Here is a 22,363-nt window from a genome sequence, read left to right as displayed (position 1 = left end):
AAAAAGAACAGTTTGTTCTACATTCTGTTTATGCCACTATAATGATTTTTCTCTTTTGTTGTGGCTGAAACAGGAGTTTGACAATGCAGACGGGGAGGAGTGCTCCGGAGGTTCTAGTCCCATCCAGGAGGACAGCCTGTCATCATGTCCTTCACTCCCTGAGGTCTACACCCTGCCAGTCAGAGACAGGTCCAACTGCCCCTCCCTGCAGGATGGAGCAGGTAACAACCCCCCAAACAACTCTCACTTTGTCTGACTCTCATTTGAGCTTCACACCCCCCCCCCTTGAAGAAGCTCAGGTTCTGTCCTGCACTGACCTCCCTCACGGTCTGTTGACTGAGTCACTGATGCGGATCCACTGAAGGTCTCAAACTGGGTGTTCAACCAGCTGCTGAACTCCAGTGGAGTGGAAACTATGATCTGAGGCAATTTTGCATCAGTGCTTCTAACAAGCAGAAGAAGTTGGATTTCTGATCGTAGACAGTGGTGATGTCAGCACAGAACAGGGAGACAATAAATGCCTTTTTGTCATAGGAAGAGTATTGAGTCGTTAATTGAAATTTGAAATAAGTAAACAAAAACACTGGAAATCCAAGATGATAGACAAAGTGACATAGTCCACCAATGCCATGTAAAATTTTATGTTCAGTTAAAACAAAAGAGTGGAAAAGAACATTAACAGAAAGGATGCAACTTTGGCTGCCATCACAGCACTGAGTCTGTGTGGATAGGTCTCAGTCAGGCTTGCACATCTGGATACTGCAATTGTACTCCATTCTTCTTTAGAAAACTGCTCAAGCTCTGTCAGGTTTCACAGGGACCAGAGCAGCTCTTTTCAAATCCAGCAGCCAATTCTCTATTGAATTGAAGTCTGGGCTTTGACTCAAGAACATACCTTGTTGTTTCCAAACCATTTCTGTGTAGCTTTAGTTGTATGCTTCAGGTCATTATCTTGCTGGAAAATAGATCTATTCACAAGCCGTAGTTCTCTTGCAGACAGAATAAGATTGTCCTCCAGGATTTTCTTATTTTTCTTATTTTTCTTATATTTGCTGCATTCATTTTTAACCATTTACTTTTACAAGCCTACCAGGGCTGGCTGCTAAGAAGCATCCCCACAGCATGATGCTGCCGCTATCATGCTTCACAGTGGGGATGGTGTGTTTGTGGTGATACGCAGTGTTTGGTGTCTGACAAACATAGTATCTTGTCTCATGGCCAAAAGCACCATTTTGGTTTTATTAGACCAGAGAACTTGACCATAGAGTCTCCCACATGGCTTTTGGGGAACTCTAGCTGAGATTTAAACTGAATTTTCTTCAACAGGGGTTTTCTCTGTACCACTCTCCCATAAAGCTTTGTCTGATGAAGAACCTGGGCAACAGCTGTTGTATGCTGAGTCTCTCCCATCTCTGCTGCTGAAGCTTGTAACTCCTTCACAGTAGTCATAGGTGTCTTGGTAGACTGTCATGAATCTCTCAATTTGCTGCAACAGCCTGATCTAGGCAGATTTACACATGTGCCATATTCCTTCCATCTCTTGATGGATTGTTAATGGTAGCCAGGAATAATGATTAATCAGTGACTGGACCTTCCAGACACAGTTGAACTTATACTCCAATTACCTGAGACACATTCACTGCACCCAGGTGATCCCATTGCCACTAATTGTGAGACTACTAACAACAATTTACTAGACCTTTGTTGAATTAAAACAGTCACTTTAAAGGGGATAGATATTCATATTTATATTCACCTAACATGTTCTTGTTTCATTGACATTACTTTGCAGAAACCTGTTTTAACTTTGACATTAAAGAGGGTTTTTTAATTTATAAAATCAATAAAAGGGTAAAACCATAGACTGTAGAAAGAATTGGACCAACCCTGTGTGACATCAGTCGTCTGCATACAATAGGTGGACTAAAACGGCTAAGCCAATCCGTGGAGGCTTCCATATTGAAATCGCGGTCTAACGCCCGCCCATTAGGCGCGACTTCCTGTCAGCCTGCTAGCTAGCATTCCAGTTGACAGAAACGGAGCCTCTGCCTGCCAAGCTATCTGTCAATCAAATGAGACGCGCCAATCAGCTTTTATCCTAAATATAATCCAAACGATTGTGGTTCAAAAAAATTCACCCCCTGTACAGTGGGAGCACAATAAGACACTGGCAAATGAGACATGTTTGGTGTTTTGAACCAGGCTGTAAACCAGTTTATTTTGTGTGTCAAAACCGGCTGTTTAACATGGGTGCAGACGGAACTTCAGGTGTTCCTGCAGCCACCTCTAGTGGACACTCGCGGTCCAGAGGTTTAAAACTTTTAATCGGTACTTGTTGGAACTATTCATATTATTTTGTTTAGTTTGATAATCTTACTTTTATTTATTATTTTTTTAGGGAGAACTTGAGGATTAATTTTGATATCGCAAATGTTATTGTATAGAGTATTTAAGTATTGATTGGGGCTTTTGTTTTGATGGATTTGGTAGTTTGGCACAAGGTGACGTCTATATTATGGGCAGGTAGGATAGGATGGGCGGGCACCAGGGAAGGTGAATGTTTTTTACCAGGAAGGAATGAATTAGGTGCACACCAGGAGAACGGCAATTTTTTGTGAAAAGTGTCTGTTTCAGAGTATATTTATGCATTTAAACATGTCTCGAGCAGCTTTGGAATGTTTTTTATGACTATAGTAATCTGTATTTATCATGATGAGCTGCACTGTGAATGATGGTTCTCTCACTTTATTACAAGGGGTTTTGTTCTCGTCAAGAGATATGACATTATAAAACAACAAATGCTGTTGTGTGAGTGACCCTTGTGTTATTTCTCTTCTTTGTTATAGACTCCAAGTCCCAGTGCTTCAAAAGACACACTCTAAACTACCTTCAGGAGATAGGAAATGGCTGGTTTGGAAAGGTAAGATGATCGCCTCTTAAATTTGCTGTCTTCCAATATGTTAACATTTAACAAACATCCAACACCATAGGCCCTTCTTGTTTACAGCATGCTTTTCTCTGTCACACTGGCTACTGACCAGATCAGGAGTCCTGACTCAAAATAGTCCTTTTATGGCCTCTCCTGGGCACTCTTCCATATTATTGTCCATTGATCTCTCCTAGGTGATCCTTGCTGAAGTACTTTGTGACTGCAGCTCCTCTCAGGCCGTGGTGAAGGAGCTGCGTGTCAGTGCCAGCCCCCTGGAGCAGAGGAAGTTCTTGGCTGAGTCTGAGCCATACAGGTGGGAAAAACTCTGAGACTGGCAGCCATTTCTGATACTTAATGCAAGACTTTGGCTGTGCACAAACCAAATGCTCTGACATTACTTGTGCTAAGTATGACAGTAAAATTAGCATGGGATGTGCTCTTAAGTCATAGCATGCTATTTTGTGTATGTGAGAAGTCCTTGGATGTACAATGCTCAACAAATTTATTAGACCACCTGTCATATTTGTCTCAGAGACCATCCAGCATCATGAAGTGCTTTAATGCAGACTCTTTCATTTTCAGTGAGCTCTCGCAATCTTTCATTTTGAACAGGAATGAGGGATTTCAAACTGAATTCACCCAAATTTGAGCTGTCTCACTGGGCTTCTCTGAGAAGTCAGAAATTAATCAAGCATAACATTCAACCACTAAAACTAATTTTTCTGTTCAGGAATGCAAGTAAATAACTATAATTTGACATATTAATCAAGAAATATTAACGTGCTTTACTATTTTTTCAGTTTTTTGTAAATCAGTCAATTTTAAAATTTATGGATAACAATAATAATTATATATTAGCATTAAAAATATCATTTCGGTTAAAAAGCTTCTACATATTGGTGTATTAACCATTGCAGAAACATCAAAAATGATTTTGGTAATTACCAATGCTGTTAATTTAGGGCAGCTGTGGCATAAACCTTACTTTGGTTAGGGTTAGGGTGGTCTAATACATTTGTTAAGCACTGTATATACTGCAAACTATAATGGCATGATTTTTTAAGGTATGCTACAGGAGCTCATTTGTCATACTTTGCTGCCCCACAATGAATAGTGGCTCTTCAGTCTATTCAATAGTGAAGCTCCAGAGCCAGCAAGCAAGTGGCTAAAAATTAACTGTATTATACTGTTTTATGTATTATGTCCAAAATATTCAAATAACTATGTAGCTATAAGTAATGAGTGTATGGATAGTGTTGCTAAATTCTAAAAGGTTCAAGCTAGCTTGATGCTAGTTAGACTAGAGATAAACATTGGTGTGGTGCCAACAGCATACTAACATTCTTATTCACTGTTTGAGTATGTAGTAGGCAGTATACAAGTGAACGGTTTCTATGGCAGGTTTTTAAAAAATTTCATTATCATCTTAACATGACATAATACGGAGACCTTTATGTCTTCAGCAACGTGTTTTAACCAGGACAAATGTTAGGTGTTCAGTATGTTCATCTGGGTTATTACATTGAGCTCCTCCACAGCTGGCTACAGCTTGTAGCCCACTAACGAGTGCTTGAAACTTAATGCTTATACCCCCTATGATGCTGAACAGATTTTTATCTTGTATACTTCACCCAATTTTTCACCTTCCCATGTTCTTTCACAGTTAAAGCAGGAAACATAGTTTAACTAATCTATCACAAAGCCACTTTTAATCACAGTGATTACTATATGGTAGGGACTACCAGGGGTGGAAAGTGATTGATTACATTTATTTAAATTACTGTAATTGAGTAGGGGTTTGGGGTACTTGCACTTTTTTTGTATACATTTTGAAATTAATGCTTTTACTCCTACTTAAGTAGTTTTTTTTACCAAAGTAGCTGTACTTTGACTTGAATGACTTGAGAATCTCTGCTGACTTCAAAGTAGCATATAGTGAGAGAATGAGTGTTTGATATCTCAGGGTTAAACATTTCAGAATTGATTTTTACTCTTTGTGTCATTTTAACTCCACTCTGAGTGAAATGGTATTGGAGTTATTTGGCAGTGTTGATTCAGTGTTAGTTCAACTCTGTAAAGTCCATTGATCTAAGCTTCACTCACCACAGTTTGTAATCTGGGGTGGACGTTGGGGATGAAATTCCCCATCATGCTCTCGGGTGGAGTGTTTTAAGTGTTTGGATGTTGCCTGTTGTACAGTGATCCTTGCTGGGCTTCTTTTGCACATGTTTCTGCTGGATTGCTGTTGTTTTTTCATGTTAGACACATTTGCACCACTAGTGAAGTTATCCACTGAGTTTAGAGCTTCCATCTGTGACTTTAGGTGCTCCTGTTAGCTGTATAGTGGGTAGTCTTCATCCTTATGCATTGCCTTGCTCTGGGTTTACTCCCTGCTTTGTTCTTGACAAAGGAGACCCACCTTGCCACAGATTTTTAACATTGACAGAAGCTCTGTCATACTGTAAAATTTTGTAACACTTTAAAAGTGTATTTTAACTATAAGTAGTGTGGACTATTATAAACATTTTTTAAATGTTTAATTTAACTTTAAATGAGTTTAACACTGCCAATTTTGCTGTGTATTTTACTTAAGAGGTAACTTTACCAGAACAACTTGGTTAGCAACCTGTTGTTCTTGCTGATAAGGAAAGATCAAATTTATTGTAGGCTATAACTCCTTAGTAGCTACCTAGTAGCCTACTCAGTGCCAAAAATACACATTACATACTTTTTACTATTACGTGAGTAGATTTATAGACCACTACTTTTACTTGAGTACAATAGTGGTGTACTTTTTCCACCTCTGGGTGCTACTGTAGGGACCACTGTGACTTCAAGAGACTTACTGGATAGATGTTATTTTGGCTTAAAAGTAATACAAGAAGAGAAGAAAAATAAGTCATTGGAATTATCTTAATTAGTCCATGTAGTGTTAACATTTTCTCAGATTAGCTAAACAAGCTACAGGTCAAACTGGGACTTTAAATGAGAAAAGGGGTTTACTCTGCGTTTCCTGCTAGCTAACATTCGTTATCATTAGCAAATATAAGCTACCTGCATATAAGAGTTTAAATAAAGATTTAGTGCATTGTATTATGTGTTTAGCATTAGCTAACAGTTGCCAACATAAGCACCCAGTCAAATCAAACCAAATTGCCTTACACGCTCACCAAGAAAGGAGTCTTATCATACCTAAGCTAACATTAGCTAGCTTAAGCCCAAATTCTCCTAGTCTTAACGGACCAAGTAATGCTTTAAGCGGGGGGACATATGTTAATGACTTATACATTTGTGTTAGTTAATGTAAGAAAACATGAACTTCAAGTCTGATTAAATAGACTACATTTTAACCAAGAAAAGATTTATTTGATTCTTTGTCCACAATAACATCAGCTAGTATAAGCCACCATACACTACTTTAATCGCTAACCATGAAGTGCTTTTAAGGAGGTCATTTTCTTGTACATTATACATTAGCTGCACTAGCTAACTAAAGCCCCAATTTTACTGGTCTTAATGGACCAAGTAATGCTTTAAGGGAGGTAAAATATGTTTATGCTTTATAAATTTGATGTTCAGTGTTAGCTTAATATAAGACATCATTAGCTTCTAGTCATATCAGATCAAATAGCCTTCTACTTTTACCAAGAAAGGATGTATTTGATTCTATATCAACAATAGCTAACATCAGTAGTATTAGCAACCATTCACTGTTTTTCATTGCAGACCCAGAACTGCTTTCAAGATCATTTTCATGTACATTTTACATGAGCAAACATTAGCTAACTTCAGCTTCAATTTTAATGGTCTTAACGGACCAAGTAAGGCTTTAAGGGGGGAAAATATGTTTTAGTCATATAAATTTGTTGTTCAATGTTAGCTAACATCAGAGAACGTTAGCTTCCAGTCCTGTCAGCTCAGATAACTGAAATAGCTTTTTTGTCTTGATTAGCTAGCATTAGCTGTAGGGCTTTGATGGGTAAATTTGTGTTTACGTCATGTAAATGTGTATTTTCACTTTCAAGAGCTCAAAGGTAAGAATGTCCTCTTTGAAACTGTATTATCATAAACTTAACATTCATTGGATTGATGCTGTTTCTTGAAGTAGATGGTACTTGTTCCTGACAATGACAAATGAAGCAAGGTATTTAATGTGCTTGTCAGAATCTTCGTTGTGTTTTGGCTGTCCTTCTCTCTTTTTAACACACACACACGCACACACTCACAGAGGAAGCATTCAAGGACATAGCTGTCTGTTCTTTTTTCTTGCTCTTTCTCTGGGCAAAACCAGAAACATACCCTCTGTAAATCACAGGAACTTGCAAATATGCACCCCTAAAAGGTCATTTTGGGTTTGTTTATTATGTAGTTTGCATCTCCTGTTTTCTCTTCTTGTCATGCCATCATCAGTGTCAGATGAAAACACCACACATCCAACAACAGGCAAAACCACTGATCCGCTTCATTTAAATTTTCCGGCTTTCATTCACACTTAATTTGGCTTTGCTGCAGTGCTTCCCCAGTGCCTCTTCTTCTTTTCTGTCTCCATCTACTTTAAAATGTGTGCCAGAAAACCTGCTTTCTCATCACCACTCATCTGTCCTTATGAAAAGGTTAAATATTTTTTTCTATCAGCATCACCATGGCTTCTCTTCTTCCTGCAGGAGTCTTAAACATCCCAACATCCTTCAGTGTTTGGGGCAGTGCAGTGAGAGTATCCCCTTCCTTCTGGTTATGGAGTTCTGCCAATTGGTGAGTACATAAAATATTGCATAAAAGTAAACCTGAAGATACAGGTGAACAGATCCATTTTAACTGAATCATAGATCTTCCAGGGTCACTGAACTTGCTTTTGCATGTTGTTTCTTCACTCAGCTGGCTTAATCACTGGCTGATTAAGGAAGCCATATGAGTTGACTGTGAGACTAAACAAAGACACAAGCAGATCAATTATAGTAGCACAGCGAGAGAAGCCAAACATCACTGGGGACCTCACAGACTGCTGTTATCCTGTTTGATAAAGTCTCCTATTGTCCTTTCCTCTCAAATTATTCTCCCCCTTTTATATAACTCCTATTTTATTTCCTTGCCCTTCCTAAAGCACAAATGACTAATTTAAGGCTGCCAGCTCATTGCAAATTCCCTGGGTGCTTTTGAGACTCTGCAACAGAAAACACCTAAAAAGAGACATATTTACCGCAGAAGTCACCAGTATCCTCCCTTTCTATGGATGCTCCTTAAGACTTTTATTTCTGTTTCAGGAGAAAGGCTCAGGAACTTGGCACACACAGTTACTACCGACCTGGCCTAAACTCAACTTAAGTTCAAGCTCTCTATCTCTGTCGTACATTTAGGGTGACCTGAAGAGATATCTGAGAGCCCAGCGCAAGTCAGATGGGATGACACCTGACCTGCCAACCCGGGACCTCCTGACTCTTCAAAGAATGGCTTTTGAGATCACATCGGGTCTGCTGCATCTGCATGAAAACAATTACATTCACAGGTCAGTGGGTCCTTCATCTCTGAAGATAATCAGGATCCAAGTCTTTAGACAAGATTGTATCACTCAGATAGGAAGCCTGTGAATATCTCTGTTCACTGTGGTTAATTGTGTTCTGCTCTATACAGTGATTTGGCTCTGAGAAACTGCCTGCTGACGTCTGACCTCACTGTAAGGATAGGGGACTATGGCCTTTCACACAACCATTATAAGGTATTTGAATAACTACTCCATAAATTCATAAATCATCAAGTATTCTTTAAATCATATAAATGGTGACACAACTAAAATTGTGCCTCTTTAAACTTAATTGTTGTTATGTCTTTGTGTAGGAGGACTATTATCTTACTCCAGACAAGCTTTGGATCCCACTACGCTGGATTGCTCCAGAGCTGCTTGAGGAGTACAGAGGATCTCTTATTGTTACAGATCAAACAAAGACCAGCAATGTGTGGTATGTTTTAATCTTAGCGTGAATGTCTATATAAAGCTCTGCTTAATTTGCATAAAAACATGCTGTTAATAGCCTCTTCATGGGTATACTATGCCAAATACAAAAACAAAAGATAAGGCATTATCACCACCTCAACAAAAACATGTTTAAATTAGGGCTGTCAAAATTGATGCGTTAATGCGGACTAATCCATCATCATGATTAATCTGATTAGAAATTTTAATGTAATTAACCCATCTACAGTGCAGAATGACTCAAAATCCCTGAAACGTCTCTGGCAATGCATTTCGGGCAGTTTGTCCAAGTAGGGTTACCGTCGAGCATGCTGCTGCGCATGTGCAAATGAGCCATTGATCCGGTAGTGACCAACCAACTCGATATGAAGACGTTAAACAGCATGTTGGCTCTCTCGATGGGAAATTTGTGTACAAAAAAACAAGACGGATCAGTCGACCGACACGTATTATGCACATTCTGCAGGAAGGAGTTTTCTTTTCACTGAAGCACTTCCAGCTTGAAATACCATATTAACGCAAAGCATACGTTTGTCGGAGATTGAGTCTGTTTGCTTATGCAAAATGAAACATGATTAATATAGATTAAAAATGAATGATATTTAATCATGATTAATTTAAATTAATCCACAGCAACCCTGTGATTAATCTGATTTAAAATTTTAATCGTTTGACAGCACTAGTTTAAATATTTGTTTTGTTGATTGAGCCTAAAAGATATTTTTCTGCATTCAAATAACTATAGGTAGGTTTACTATTAGGCACAGGTAGGCAATTGCCTGCGGCCTCAAGATGTAGTCAGTAAAGGTATACATCACACATGAGATCTATGTCTGAAATTATTTTAAATCATAAAAACATACGGTCACTAGCATGTGGGAAAGGCATGTAAGGATTCATCTTGGGGCAAGATGTGCCACAACCCGAGACTGGAGAGAGAGAGAGGGTGGCCCCAGAGTCAGGCTTGATACATGTCAACATGTGTGTTGCTTGGCAGCCAAGGTCAAGCTCAATGGCATCTGTTTTGTCTGGGCCTTTCCAACCCTGGTGATATGCCCAGAGACCCCTGGTGGTTTCTGGGCCCATGGGACGCATGAGGCACAACCAGGGGATCATGACAACCCTACTACCCTCCTGGACAGTACCTTAGGCTATGCTTACTTGCCACATCAACCCCTTACTCTACCTTTAAGGCACAGACTTTATTTTTTTCAACAGATTATTTTCCCATGCCCCTTGTAATATGCAAGGACATGCAGAGCACGACCAGGGTTGTGTAAATCTCCCCTTTCACTCTATGGTGCCCTTACACATCTTACTGCAGCCTTAATTTTTGGTCCAAACATGCCTTGCAAGCTGTGCACAGTACTGTTTAGTTTGAATATTTAAAAAACAGAGTAAAAAAATGGCATCAAAATAGTTTTTATTGGAAAAAATTTCTGGGGAATACCCCATGGCCACAACAGCAAGGTCCACCTATGTCAAAGAGCCCTAGCATGTCTTCATATCACACATAATAGTTAGGTAAGTCCCTATAGACACATTGCAACAATGAACTGATGGATTACAGTGTGATAAAATGGCATGCAGTCCATAACAAGTTTCCTTTTCCATGGTTAAGTTAATGTTCTAATCTTTGACCTACCCAAAGTCTCTTATTGTCTTTCAAAATAAAAGACAGTACAAACATCTAAATGAAACAATATATGTGGTTGTAATTGCAATTTAAAAAAGTATTATTTTGAGAAACAAAGGCACTTGTCTTCATAAAAACAAGTCTTTATTGAACTGGCATTATTCTTAAAGTCGAGCATGACTGAAATTATTGCTTTCAACACGTTTTGTCATTTAGCCTTCTTCAGTAAGTTACAGAGGGTAAGGTAATGATCAATAGGTACCAATTCACAACAAACTAGTTTACATTTAAGGAATAAAGAAAAAACTCAGACATACAATTCAAAATAAAGAAAGGGTATCACAAAGAGTGTGCAAAATATGTACATCTTGAACCAGCAAACATTACTCTCTGTAACTTTCTGAAGAAGGCTAAACACCAAAACCTGTTGAAGTCAATGATTCCATATTCTCTCTGGATTTGTTCATACCCTTCACCAAAGAGCACTGCCTTTTTTCACCAATACTTCTATTTCTAAGAAGCTCTCCAGAACTTTGATTTTTTTCCATTCAAAATTGTAATGGTTTGGCAGCCCTACTAAAAATGTGTGATTTGTGGCAATACATAAAACTTGCATCCAAAGTTTATCTGTCTTTATATGAGTTCCAATCTGGCCAAGAGACATGTTTAAATGTTGCGATATGAGTTTGAGTTATGATGCTCTTCTAAGAGGTCATGAGCAAGTTTTGCTCGGTATTTATGAACCTATATTGGTATTTCAGATTTTTGCTTTCTTTATCTGAAAAGAGATACTTCAACATATGTTGTTCACTCGCATGATTGCTTAATGGGAATAGAAAAGGGCCTTATATTATTCTGTGCCACCAAATTACTGAAACTGCCCCCGCAAATAAAACAAGGAATGAAAGAATAGTCTCTGCTTACACTGTAGAGAAGATGGTTCAACATTTAATGAGTTGTGTTGCATCCTCAAGATTATCTTCTCATCTTTTTCTCTGCCTCCTAGAGTTTCTCTGCTTTGTGAAGGCTGCTCTAAAAGCATTACATAACAAAAACCTAAAAGGTCTTTAAGTAGTCTGGCACCATCTCATCCCCTTTTTTCTCCACAGGTCCTTGGGGGTGGTTATATGGGAGCTGTTTGAGTTTGGGTCCCAACCCCACAGACACCTGAGTGATGAAGAAGTGCTGACCTTCGTCATTAGAGAGAGACAGATCACCCTTGCCCAGCCCAGACTTAAACTCTCCCATGCCGACTACTGGTCAGTACCCCAAAAAGTGTGTTGTGGAGAAATGATGGCTTACTTAAATTTAACGAAACACCAGTCTTATCGTCTATCTCTAAACTCAACTTCCTGTTCTTCTTTCTCTCTGTGTACAGGTATGAGATCATGCAGTCCTGCTGGTTACCTCCATCTCAACGCTCAACTGTAGCAGAAATATTCCTCCTACTCTCCTCCCTCTTGGCTGCCGAGCGAGGAATGGTGAGGGGGAGTGTCGGGGAAGAAGATGAAGAGGATGAGGAGTATGAGAATGGCAGAGGAAGGAGAGGCGAGAGCGAGGAGTCATTTGAAAGACGCTGGGACTTACTCCGTCCACCTGCTTTCCAGACTGCAGCAAACGAGCGGCACAGGGAGAGAGACTATGGCAGGGAGGACAGAGACAACTCATACCCTCTGCTGGACCCTGTGGGGAACTGTATCACCCCATCTTCGTCTGAACTGGACGATATTCTAACAGTCACTGAGACCAGCAAAGGCTTGAACTTTGAGTATTTCTGGGAGAAGGCTCATGCAAGAAGAGGTTACAAACCTCTTCCTCCCCCTCAGCCAATCCCCACTGTGAATAATAACCACAGACAGTCTTTGGACACTCCCACTGTGGTCCCTGTGATCAGCGCTCGCAGTCCCTCCCTCGCCAGTGAGTACTACATCAGACTAGAGGAGCACACTCCCCAAGACAAATCTCCCACTCTTAAAGGAAAGACCCAGTCATCTTTTCGCTCTGATTCAATGTGTCACGGAGATGTGGAGTTAGTGGAGATTCGCAGTGGAATGCTGGGAAAAGAGCGAGTCCCTTATTGCTCCTCTGACAAGTGCGGAAAGGGCCTCCAGACTGTCAGATCAAGTGAGGTTCAACTCCAGGTGCCAAACACAGGTGTGGCTGAGTTCAGAGACACTTCTTGTAGGGTGACTGACTTCTCAGTCGTTGATTTAGGAGATGACGATGAAGAGGAGAAGAAGAAGAGCACTGCAGCAGATAAAAAGTCATCCACAAGCTCCCAAGCCCCAGTTCTTCCCCCTAAACCTCGCTCTATGTCAATGTCATCAGCCAATCACCTTCATTCCCGTCCCCTCCCTGCCCCTCCGCTCGGATACAGAGGACTTCCTCACTACACCATTGGTGGAAAAATTGAAACAGATCCTCATCACATGAGCAGCTGCCCACCTTCCACATTTGATCACCTGGGGCTCCATAGAGCCCGACAGACTCTTCCCCCATCCCCGTCACTCTCCCCATCCCTTCCCCCATCGAGCCACCCAATTTACCCACAGCCCCCCCAAATGTGTCCCCCGCCTCTTCCTCCCCACTCCAAACCACAAAGAAGCTGCCCCAGCTATAACACAGCAGAGACTTATTCCCGATACAGTAAGCCTCAGATGCAGAAAACTTTTAGAGACCCATTATCCTGTGACTTGTCCGACAAAGACGGGGGCAACAGACACTCATCATCTTTGCAGAACTCCAAGGAGGCCTCTCATTCTCGTGTAAAAGACTTTGACTCCCCAATACGTCGAGAAAACCCGCTGCGCCCTATTTATCGTAATATACCCCGCCCCCAACCAACTCACCCCCAGATTGACAGACAGTCCTCATCAAGTCCCACCTACTCAGATGAGGACGACTCTCCCTTCATGTCCCCTGAGAGACAATGCGGTGGGACTACTGTCACTCACTCCAGCCTATCTGAAGATGCAGACCCAGCCTGTGCAGAGCTTTTCTCCAGGGGAATGAAAAGGACTCAGTCACGCCTTGACACCATCCTGCCCACTATTTGGAGGGAAGATGCTGAACTTCAAGCAGAACGTGTGGCTGCTGCCAAGAAATCCCCTATGCATCTGTTTCTGACAGAGATATCTAGTGTGACAGAGTCTGGTGACTCCAAGAAAGAGACGTCATGGGAGGGAGGGAAGATAGAGAAAGGAGATGGAGAGAGATGGGGAAACTTTCTGCTTCCAAACAGAGGCATGCGCCGTTCACAGTCATTGATCACAGAGTTGGGGTCAGCTACTCATACATGGGCAGCAGAGAAACCCAACAACAGGACAGGAACTGAGGAGGGCGATACAGTCACTAAAGAATCCTTCCAGGGGGATCTTTTCCTCACAGAGATCGACACGGGAGGGATGGACATGGACCAAGAGGACAGATCAGAGCCTGATTCAGTAAAATACCTCTATCCAGCAGGATCAAGACTGCGGCCCTATGTCTGTGCCCCGGGCCTGCCCTCATACACTGAGGCAGAGGAGGCCTATTCAAAGGGCATACGGAGATCCCGCTCTCTTCTCTCTGAGATAACCATTGGGAAGCAGGAGACAGAAGCACAGCAACCCGAGAAGGAGCCTCAGAGAACTGAAATGACCAGAGAGGAGTGCCTGAAGGAGATCCAGTCAGCAGAGACCTTCTTGACTGAGATCATATCAAGACAAACTGCTGCAGCAAACAAAAACGAAGCAGACCCTTCTTACTCGCCGACACCACTGTCTCCTGAATATGAGTCTATATGCATCGACCCGAACTCTGCTCAGACCATCAGATTTCAGTCAGAGAGCTCTATACGAGCCTCCAACAAAGGAAAAGATGACACTCAAACTGAGGCAATATACGCACAAGTGACAAAGCGTGCTAAAAAGAGCGAGATAAAGGTTTCTATGAGACCTGGGATCCCTATCCTTCACATAGGTTCTAACAATCAACCTCTCAAAAATGACAGCAATGGCGACCACTGCCAGTCTAGTGAGTTTGTGTTTTCAGAAATCATGCCCAAAAATGGTCTCCTACACAACCAAACACTTGGTTGTCACAAAGGAGAGGAGGATTGTGCAGATGGCCCTGCTCTACCAGCCAGAGGAGAGAACATAGAGCTCTTGGAGCACCCCTCCTCTAAGCCCACAGAAGATGTGAAAGAATCAAGCCATGTGCAAATGTGCGACAACAGATTCCTAAAAACAAACAAAACAGATGCTCAAAAGGTAGCTGTGATAGGGGATGGCGAGATGATGAAGGATAAAGTGCACACCAGCAGCCCAAACAGAGAAGATCAGATATGTGGAACAACTGATACCATGTCATATGATTATGACAAAGAAAAGCATCACAATGACAAAGGTCCTGTAGTTGACTGTGAACACACCACAGCAGCTAATGACTTACAGAACGCCAGAAATCTGGTTTCTCAAAATAATGATAAAAGCCTTACAGAGATGAAAGGAGAAAACTTACTTCAACAGAACAATGCAGGTCAAGAAAAGCATTGTCATGTTGCGCAAAAGGCATCTACTCCAACCACTCCAGACTGGGACCCATCCACTGATGCCTCACTTATCACCCCCACTGACTCGGTTCTGTCACCTATGACCTCCAGCTCAGCCGATGGCCTCACACCAAGTGACTCATGGACGAGCACCGGAGGAGTGGGAAACGGTGGTTGGCGAGCTCTGGGAAATGAAACACCACATCGAGACTCTGCGTATTTCTCAGACAGTGACTGGGAGGGCGATGGGATAAACCGAAGGAGCAGCGACGGACTTGCAAACTCCAGGCCGAGCAGCGGTCGAGGAGGGGATAGGGGGACACTAACTGGGATAGAAGAGGAGGGGGAAACAGCAGACAAGAGTCCCTTAAAAAATAGTGTACAGATGCCCATTAAAGAGCCTGTAGAAAAGATGACTATTGAGATGTTTGACGAAAGTTGTACTTTGAATCAGAATGCCCCGGAAAATGCCATCTCTCATCTAGGTAATAATAAAGACATTCTTAACAAAAGGCTGGAGTCAACACAGAGAGACAATTTGGGCATTTTTCAAAATGAAAGCATAAATTCCACAATGATTGGCGATGACCTGGAGGTCAAGGACTGCGTCGACTTAATTGATAAGTTGTTCTCAGACTTAGATGATGAAAAAGGGCTCCCAAACTGTGGTGGGTATCCAATGGACAACCACCTCACAGATAGCATTATTTCTCAAATAGCAGATTGCACATACCAGGACTCTAAAGAAAATGATGTAAACCTTCAGTCAAAGAGCTGTGCTCAGACTGATATTTTGATCGAGTCTGTTAATGGCAGCCAGTCGAAAGATTGTGTGTTAAGACACAATGATTACACAAGTGTTTTAAAGACAGATATCAATCTCTCTGCACTGGACTTCCACAAGTTTGGGAATGACACAGCAGAATTTGTGACGTCACAAGTTGATGAAAAAGAGTCAGGATTATCCAGACTGCAAGACTTTCAGGCAGGCGAAGAGGCCACGTCAAAGATCGAGCCATGTGATAAAGAGATCAAGTTGACATGTCCATCTTGGGCAGTGGAGGTTGCTGAAGAGATTGAGAAGCCCAGTTTAGACCACAATGAGCTGGGTCTAAGAAACCTGCACTGCTCTGATGGTGGTGATGCCAAACTGGTCACCACTGAGACGGATAAACAGCTGGCTGCCGCAGAGCTTAGAAACGCAATGAAGGAGAAGTCCCCCTTTAGAGGAGCAGCGAGTTGGAGGGATCCTGCCACCAGTGTGGATGAAGACCCCTGCAAGGGTCTAGAAGTGAGGACTAAAGAGTTGTGGAGCACCCTGGAGGAGGGTGAGGATCGAACTATTGTTAAAGGAGAGTTTGACTGTCAGCGTTTTCCACAATCAAAAGACCTACGCTTGTGGCCTGATGAAAATGACCAGTGGGCTTCCCCAGAGAGGAGAAACCAAGACTCTGAATTAAGATCTGAGTTTTTCTCTAGGTTCAGCAACAAAGCATGGGAGGTAGGAGAGAGGCTTGTTGTTGGTCAGGAGTTCTGGGAAACTGAAGAAAATGACGAACTGGCGGGAAGTGAGCCTCACCCTGCCATCTTGGAAGGCTGTGAAGAAACCTGGAACGATGAAACACAAGGGCTTGCTTATACTCTCACCATGAAGGAAAAGTGGGAGTCCAATAAAGGTGATGACCAACACATTGTCCAAGCAGCTGATGTACAGCAGGAGGAAAATATTGAAAACTTTGGAGAAACTTGCATCTTCAAAGAAGACTTGAAAAGAGTTGTTGAAGTAGAGAATAAAGAAATCCCAGAGCAGGAGACCTTGGAGTACAAAGAGAGACTTATTTTGTCATTCACAGAGGCAGTCAGTGAAGGGGAAGGTCTGTTAGACTCCACAGAGACAGAGGAGAATCAAAATTTTAACAGATGGCCCCAGAATCACCTCTGCAACATGCAAAAAACAGTACAGACATTAGCTGAGCACACTGACAACACAAGCTCAAATTCTGAAAGCCTCTGTCAAAATAAAACTAACATATCAATTTACATCAATGAAGCTCCTGATGTGAACTTTTCGGATAAGGAAAATGTTGGATCAGGCTTGGATTCAGAGGTTGAAATAAAACCACGGCTTGCTGAAGAGCCCATAGAAGACAAAGTAAGCATGAATGTAGAGATGGACTACAGAGAAATGCCCACCACTTCCAATCCAACCTCTTGTCCCAGTGACCTTGATATGCAGGAGGAGGTAAATCAGTCAGAACCGCAGTTAGACAATTTTAGCTCGGTAGATTTTCCTAGTCCTCCACCGAGCATCGACCTTGATGTGCAAGATGATAAACTGGAGAGTTTAGACGACTCTTTTCCTAGTCCACCCCCATCTGTTGTAGAGTCAGAGGAGTTTATTAGTCATATCAATCTGGAGGATTTTATTGCTAGTACCGAGACAGAGCCGTATATTTCTCCAACTCACGACACCGATGTTTTAGATGCGCCTGCTACAAGCCCGACTGTAGGGATCTCAGCCAACCTCCCCTCTGTGCATGTAACTCTAGATGATGATAGGAAGCTTGCATCTGAAACAGAGAGAAAGGATGAACAAAATGATTTAAACCGGGAAACTTCATCTCCCAACTCATCTTCACCTCAAGTTCCCCTCAACAATATCCCAGAATTACTGATTTCTGAGTGGAAAGATCTGGATGAGGAGCCTTTGGAAGATTTTGAAAAACTGGAGCAGCTTTGCTGTATATCTGGGGATGAAGACTCCTCTCTGGGTGATCTTTTCCTGGGTAACCTGGAGCTCCTTGAATCTTTAAAGAAAACACCAGATCAGAAAGTTAGCAGTCTTGGTGATAATGACACAACAGAGGAGATAGGTGGCTCCCTAACTCCAGAGGGGAGTGAGATAGAATTGACAGTGGACAGAGTTTCTGATAGCTCTGAAAAGCTGGCAGAATCTGTACCAGATGTCATCCTGGACTCTCAAGAGAAACTGTTGTCTCAAGATGAGGTGAATGTTGGACAGAGATCCTCAGGACAACCACCAGACGTCAAAGACCAGGGATCTCTCTCTAAGCTGACGACAAAGAATGGTCTAATGATGCAGGTGAGCAGAGTTTTTGTGGTTTGTTGTAAAACTCTCTCTTATATAATCTCTCTAAGTGTATTAACTACTCTATATTGTTTTTTGCCTCAGGTGTGTGAGGAGAGGCTACAATTTTCCCTCAGTGAAAATGTGAAAACAAATGTGCTTTGGGGGGCAACTGTTAAGGACACAGTGACACTTCGACCCTGGGGAGAACAGATCACAGAGACAACCAGTGAGACATTAGCTGTTGAGGATCTTAAAGAGGATGAAAGGTATGAAAAAGTCTAAAAATCACAGTTACAGTTTGTACTAAAGGGTCTATTAACCCAAAGAAAAACAAACATACAGCATGTCAATGAGCCTTAGGTTCAGGTGGGTGTCTTTTAGTGTCCAGATCCCCATTAGTGGTTATGATTATATAAATTTACACGCCCACAAAACACTTGTAACAGATATATGTGGGTCTTGTTACACATTTGCAGATATTTCACAGCAGAAGTGTTGCAGTGGTCACACGTGAAATAAATTGAGAGGCATATCTCGGTTGTAAATGATGTGTATTTTTCTGCTTCAACAGCAAAACTTTGAGCCATTAATAATCATGTACACATTTACAAATTGTGCTACATACACTTTATGGACTAAAGTGTTTGGCTGCCTGACCATTACACCAACAAGGACTGTAATGACACTGTATTCAAATGCATGTACTTTAAAGGGGACATATTATGCAAAACCACTTTTTCAGGCTTTTTTTAACAAAAATTTGTGCCCCTGGTCTGTCCACAATCCCCTCAGGTACCTGAAAAATCCCTCCCTGCTTGGAAGAAAGTTCTGCCCCGCTCTCCTTATCTTCCTCTCAGGTGGCAGCTGAGAGGAGGATCGGGAGAGCTACATCCATTCAGACACATCCATTTCCTGAGAGGGGCAGAGTCAGGGGTGGAGCCAGACAGCTCATTGATATTTAAAGCCACAGACACAGAAACAGCTCGTTCTGAGCAGGACTGAAACAGAGGGGTTTTTTAGACATGCAAAAATCCAATACTGGAGTTTTTTTCCAGCAACAAACTTCACAGGCATGTTTTTGGGACCTCTGAGGCCAAAATAAACTTGTCTTAAAAGGGTAAAATATTTCATCTCTTATATGGAGTTGATCCTCCCTTTTGCAGCTAAAACGGCCTCCACTCTTCTTGGAAGTGGTTTTGTGGTTTTGTGGTCTTTTGTTACCATTCATTCTGTAGAGCAGTGGTTCTCGAACTTTTTTTGTCCAAGTCACACCAAAAATCAAACTAAAGTCTCAAGGCACACCATTTTCATGTCCTTGTCAAATAGACTCTTTTACATATGTCGCATTATGTCCCAACTTTATGCAACGTGAGTGAGTGCCAGCTAAAAAATCATTACTAGGTGCCACATCTCAGACTCTCCATTTTCTAAGTTATCCCTCCTCCACCAAACTTTGCAGTTGGCACAGTGCAGTCAGACAGATAGTGTTCTCCCGGCATCTGCCGAACCCAGACTCGCCAATGTGACTGCCAAACAGAGCAGCATTATTTGTAACTCCACAGAACAAGTTTCTGCTGCTCCATAGTCCAGTGTCGTTTTGCTTTACACCACTTCATCCAACAATTGGCATTGAGCTTGGCCATGGAAACCTATTCCATAAAGCTCCACCTACACAGTTTTTGTGCTTGCATTAATGCCAGTGAAAGTTTAAAACTCTCCAGTTGGAAGCAGCAGAGTGTTGGGGACTTTAGCACATAATGCACCATAGCAGAAGTTGACCTCACTCTGACTCTCAACATGGTCTTCTACTTCGAATTGATTTTGTTCCTAAACGCCTCCACTTTCTAATAACATCACTTACAGTTGACTTGGGAATAACCAGCAAGGATAAAATTTTATGAACCATCTTATTGCAAAGGTGGCATCCATCACAGTGCCATGCTTGAAGTCACTGAACTCTTCAGAATAACCCATTTTGTATCACAAACGTTTGCAAATAGAGACTGCATGGTGTGGTGCTTGATTTTATGCACCTGTGACAACGGGTCTGATTAAAAACCTGAATTTAATAATTAACAGGTGTGGCCAAATACTTTTGTCCATAAAGTGTATTTGGATATGTAGATTACTTGTAAATTCTGTGATCACAATAAATGTGATCTTCCTCATAATGGTGTTTAAATAGTAGAAATCATTATTACAGCAAAGCTTTTGATATTAAATGTTATAAAACATTATTAAGCTGCTGTTTTGGTATATCTGTTTGTGTTGATTTGTTGTTGTAGCAACAAGGTCCAGGGAGATTCAACCAGCATTCTGCCTAACAACGAGGCTTATGAAACTAAAGCTGAACCTTTCACTGTGATTGAACAACCTGAGGCTACAACCCCTCAGCCGACGGCAAACCAGGCCATGAAAGGTACCTTTATCAGAGATGTGCTGTTACCATTTATGTTATCATTTTTGTATACCCATTGATGGTATGGCTCTCCCATTAAACAGACTCTAACATTAGCTTTGAATCTAATGCAATGGCAAACAAAAAGTCATTCTCTTACACTTTTCTTATTTAATCTTTATTACATGATGGATGGTGGATAAAACTTACATTTTAATGGATTGATATATACATGAAATCAATAATTATCTACAACCTCAACAGAAAAGAAAGTAAAGCGAACATTTCCCCAGTTTTCTGACCAAGAAGAGATTAATAAATTAATAAATAAAGGTAATAGTTCTGAGTTAGATGCAAGTAAAGTTTGACCTTTGTTATTCACTTTAACTTGGTGTCTTTCTGATGAAAATGCATTTGTACAAATAAGTATTTACTAAATACATGCTTGAGTCCTGTTTCTTAAAAAGACTTCCCTCATATTTAACATCTCTTTCCTCCTCTTTTTTCTCACAGCTAAACTAGCTCGACTGTCTCTCGCTCTTCCTCCACTTGCTCTGACTTTACCCCTCACCCCGACCGGTAAAGGGGGATTTGGCGACGGAGCAATTGGGAATCGGATCGGACGACGGAGAGGTCTGCCCTCGGGAAGCGACCCTGAGGAGGAGGAAGAGGAGGATGAGCAAGAGGATGAAAGCTCACGTAGGGTGATTGTTGTCACAGAAACAGATGTGGACAAACGTGTCGGACTGAGGAGTTTACTTAAGTCACCGAAGGAGCCAATGGACAGAGGGAGAGACAGAGGAAGAAACGTGTCTTTTTTTGATGATGTCACGATATATCTTTTTGATCAGGTAATTACTTTACTTTATATGACTAATTTATGAGAGATCTTATTAGATGTTACCAAAATACTTGAGACTTGCTCTTTCCAACAGGAAACTCCAACCAATGAGTTAAGCACTTCAGCGCCCACTAGTCCAGCCCCAGTGTCCGTCAAAAGCAGCAAACTGGATTTACGTGGTAAGATCATCAATGTCTCAGGTTTTCAGGAGAATCAGGAGTTGATTTATTTAGATAAATTAGCAGCTATAGAGTAAATAAGGGATACTGAAACAGTGTCCCAAACTTCAATCTGCTGCAGCCCAATTTTAGGCGTATAAATCCTCTTGGGCCCACCAAAACCCCTCATACAACCCCGACAAAAGACTCCAATATTTACAATCATATTTTTATCTCATGAATAGAAAATTTAAACACAAATGTTTGGCCTTTAGGGCCTTCAACATTACTCATAGAGTGTTTGTGGATTCAAAAAGGACAGTTACTGAGCCAATGGCTTTAATCTTGTTTTGATAATCCATCTGAATGCACTTTAATTTTCTTTTCTGATATAAATTTAAAGGTACTTTGGCACAGCAAACTCTTTCCTAGTAGCATTAATGACTCTGAAGATACTCGTAACTTCTTGAAATTGGCAAGTGAACACCATTACAATGTTTAGTGGAGTGTCACTAGTTAATCCAACGTCACTTTAATCATGACACCAGTTCTGTGCATCAGAAAAAACAAATGGTATAAAGGCAACATGAGTTAAAACTCCTGGCTGTGTTTTGTTACTCCTGAGACTTAAAACGATAACATGTAATCAATAATTTTATGGAAATTAAAAACAAATTTGACATGATTCAATTTTCTTATTTAATTTCTGTGGATTTAGTTGTTGTAAATGACCTCCGGCGGCTTACCTGCAGTACCTCTGGGGCCAACTAGGGGGCCCCAGTCCACACTTTGGGAAGAACCAGTTTAGAAA

At 41.4% G+C, this 22,363-nt stretch overlaps 1 protein-coding gene across 1 annotated transcript in view; it reads left to right on the top strand.

Annotated features, from left to right (window-relative positions):
* Positions 1–22,363, top strand: part of lmtk3 (lemur tyrosine kinase 3) — a 29,476-nt gene that overhangs the window by 3,275 nt on the left and 3,838 nt on the right. The window contains exons 4-16 of the mRNA XM_041794246.1: positions 74–221; positions 2,847–2,920; positions 3,124–3,242; positions 7,594–7,681; positions 8,284–8,432; positions 8,558–8,642; positions 8,762–8,883; positions 11,643–11,792; positions 11,912–18,167; positions 18,258–18,421; positions 20,441–20,574; positions 21,067–21,404; positions 21,489–21,573. Of these exons, the coding sequence (XP_041650180.1) occupies positions 74–221; positions 2,847–2,920; positions 3,124–3,242; positions 7,594–7,681; positions 8,284–8,432; positions 8,558–8,642; positions 8,762–8,883; positions 11,643–11,792; positions 11,912–18,167; positions 18,258–18,421; positions 20,441–20,574; positions 21,067–21,404; positions 21,489–21,573 (7,912 nt within the window). The remainder of the gene's footprint in view (positions 1–73; positions 222–2,846; positions 2,921–3,123; positions 3,243–7,593; positions 7,682–8,283; positions 8,433–8,557; positions 8,643–8,761; positions 8,884–11,642; positions 11,793–11,911; positions 18,168–18,257; positions 18,422–20,440; positions 20,575–21,066; positions 21,405–21,488; positions 21,574–22,363) is intronic.

Source organism: Cheilinus undulatus, linkage group 8, assembly GCF_018320785.1.
Source record: "Cheilinus undulatus linkage group 8, ASM1832078v1, whole genome shotgun sequence".
Lineage (NCBI taxonomy): Eukaryota > Metazoa > Chordata > Actinopteri > Labriformes > Labridae > Cheilinus > Cheilinus undulatus.
This window is presented reverse-complemented; position numbering and strand designations above follow the sequence as displayed.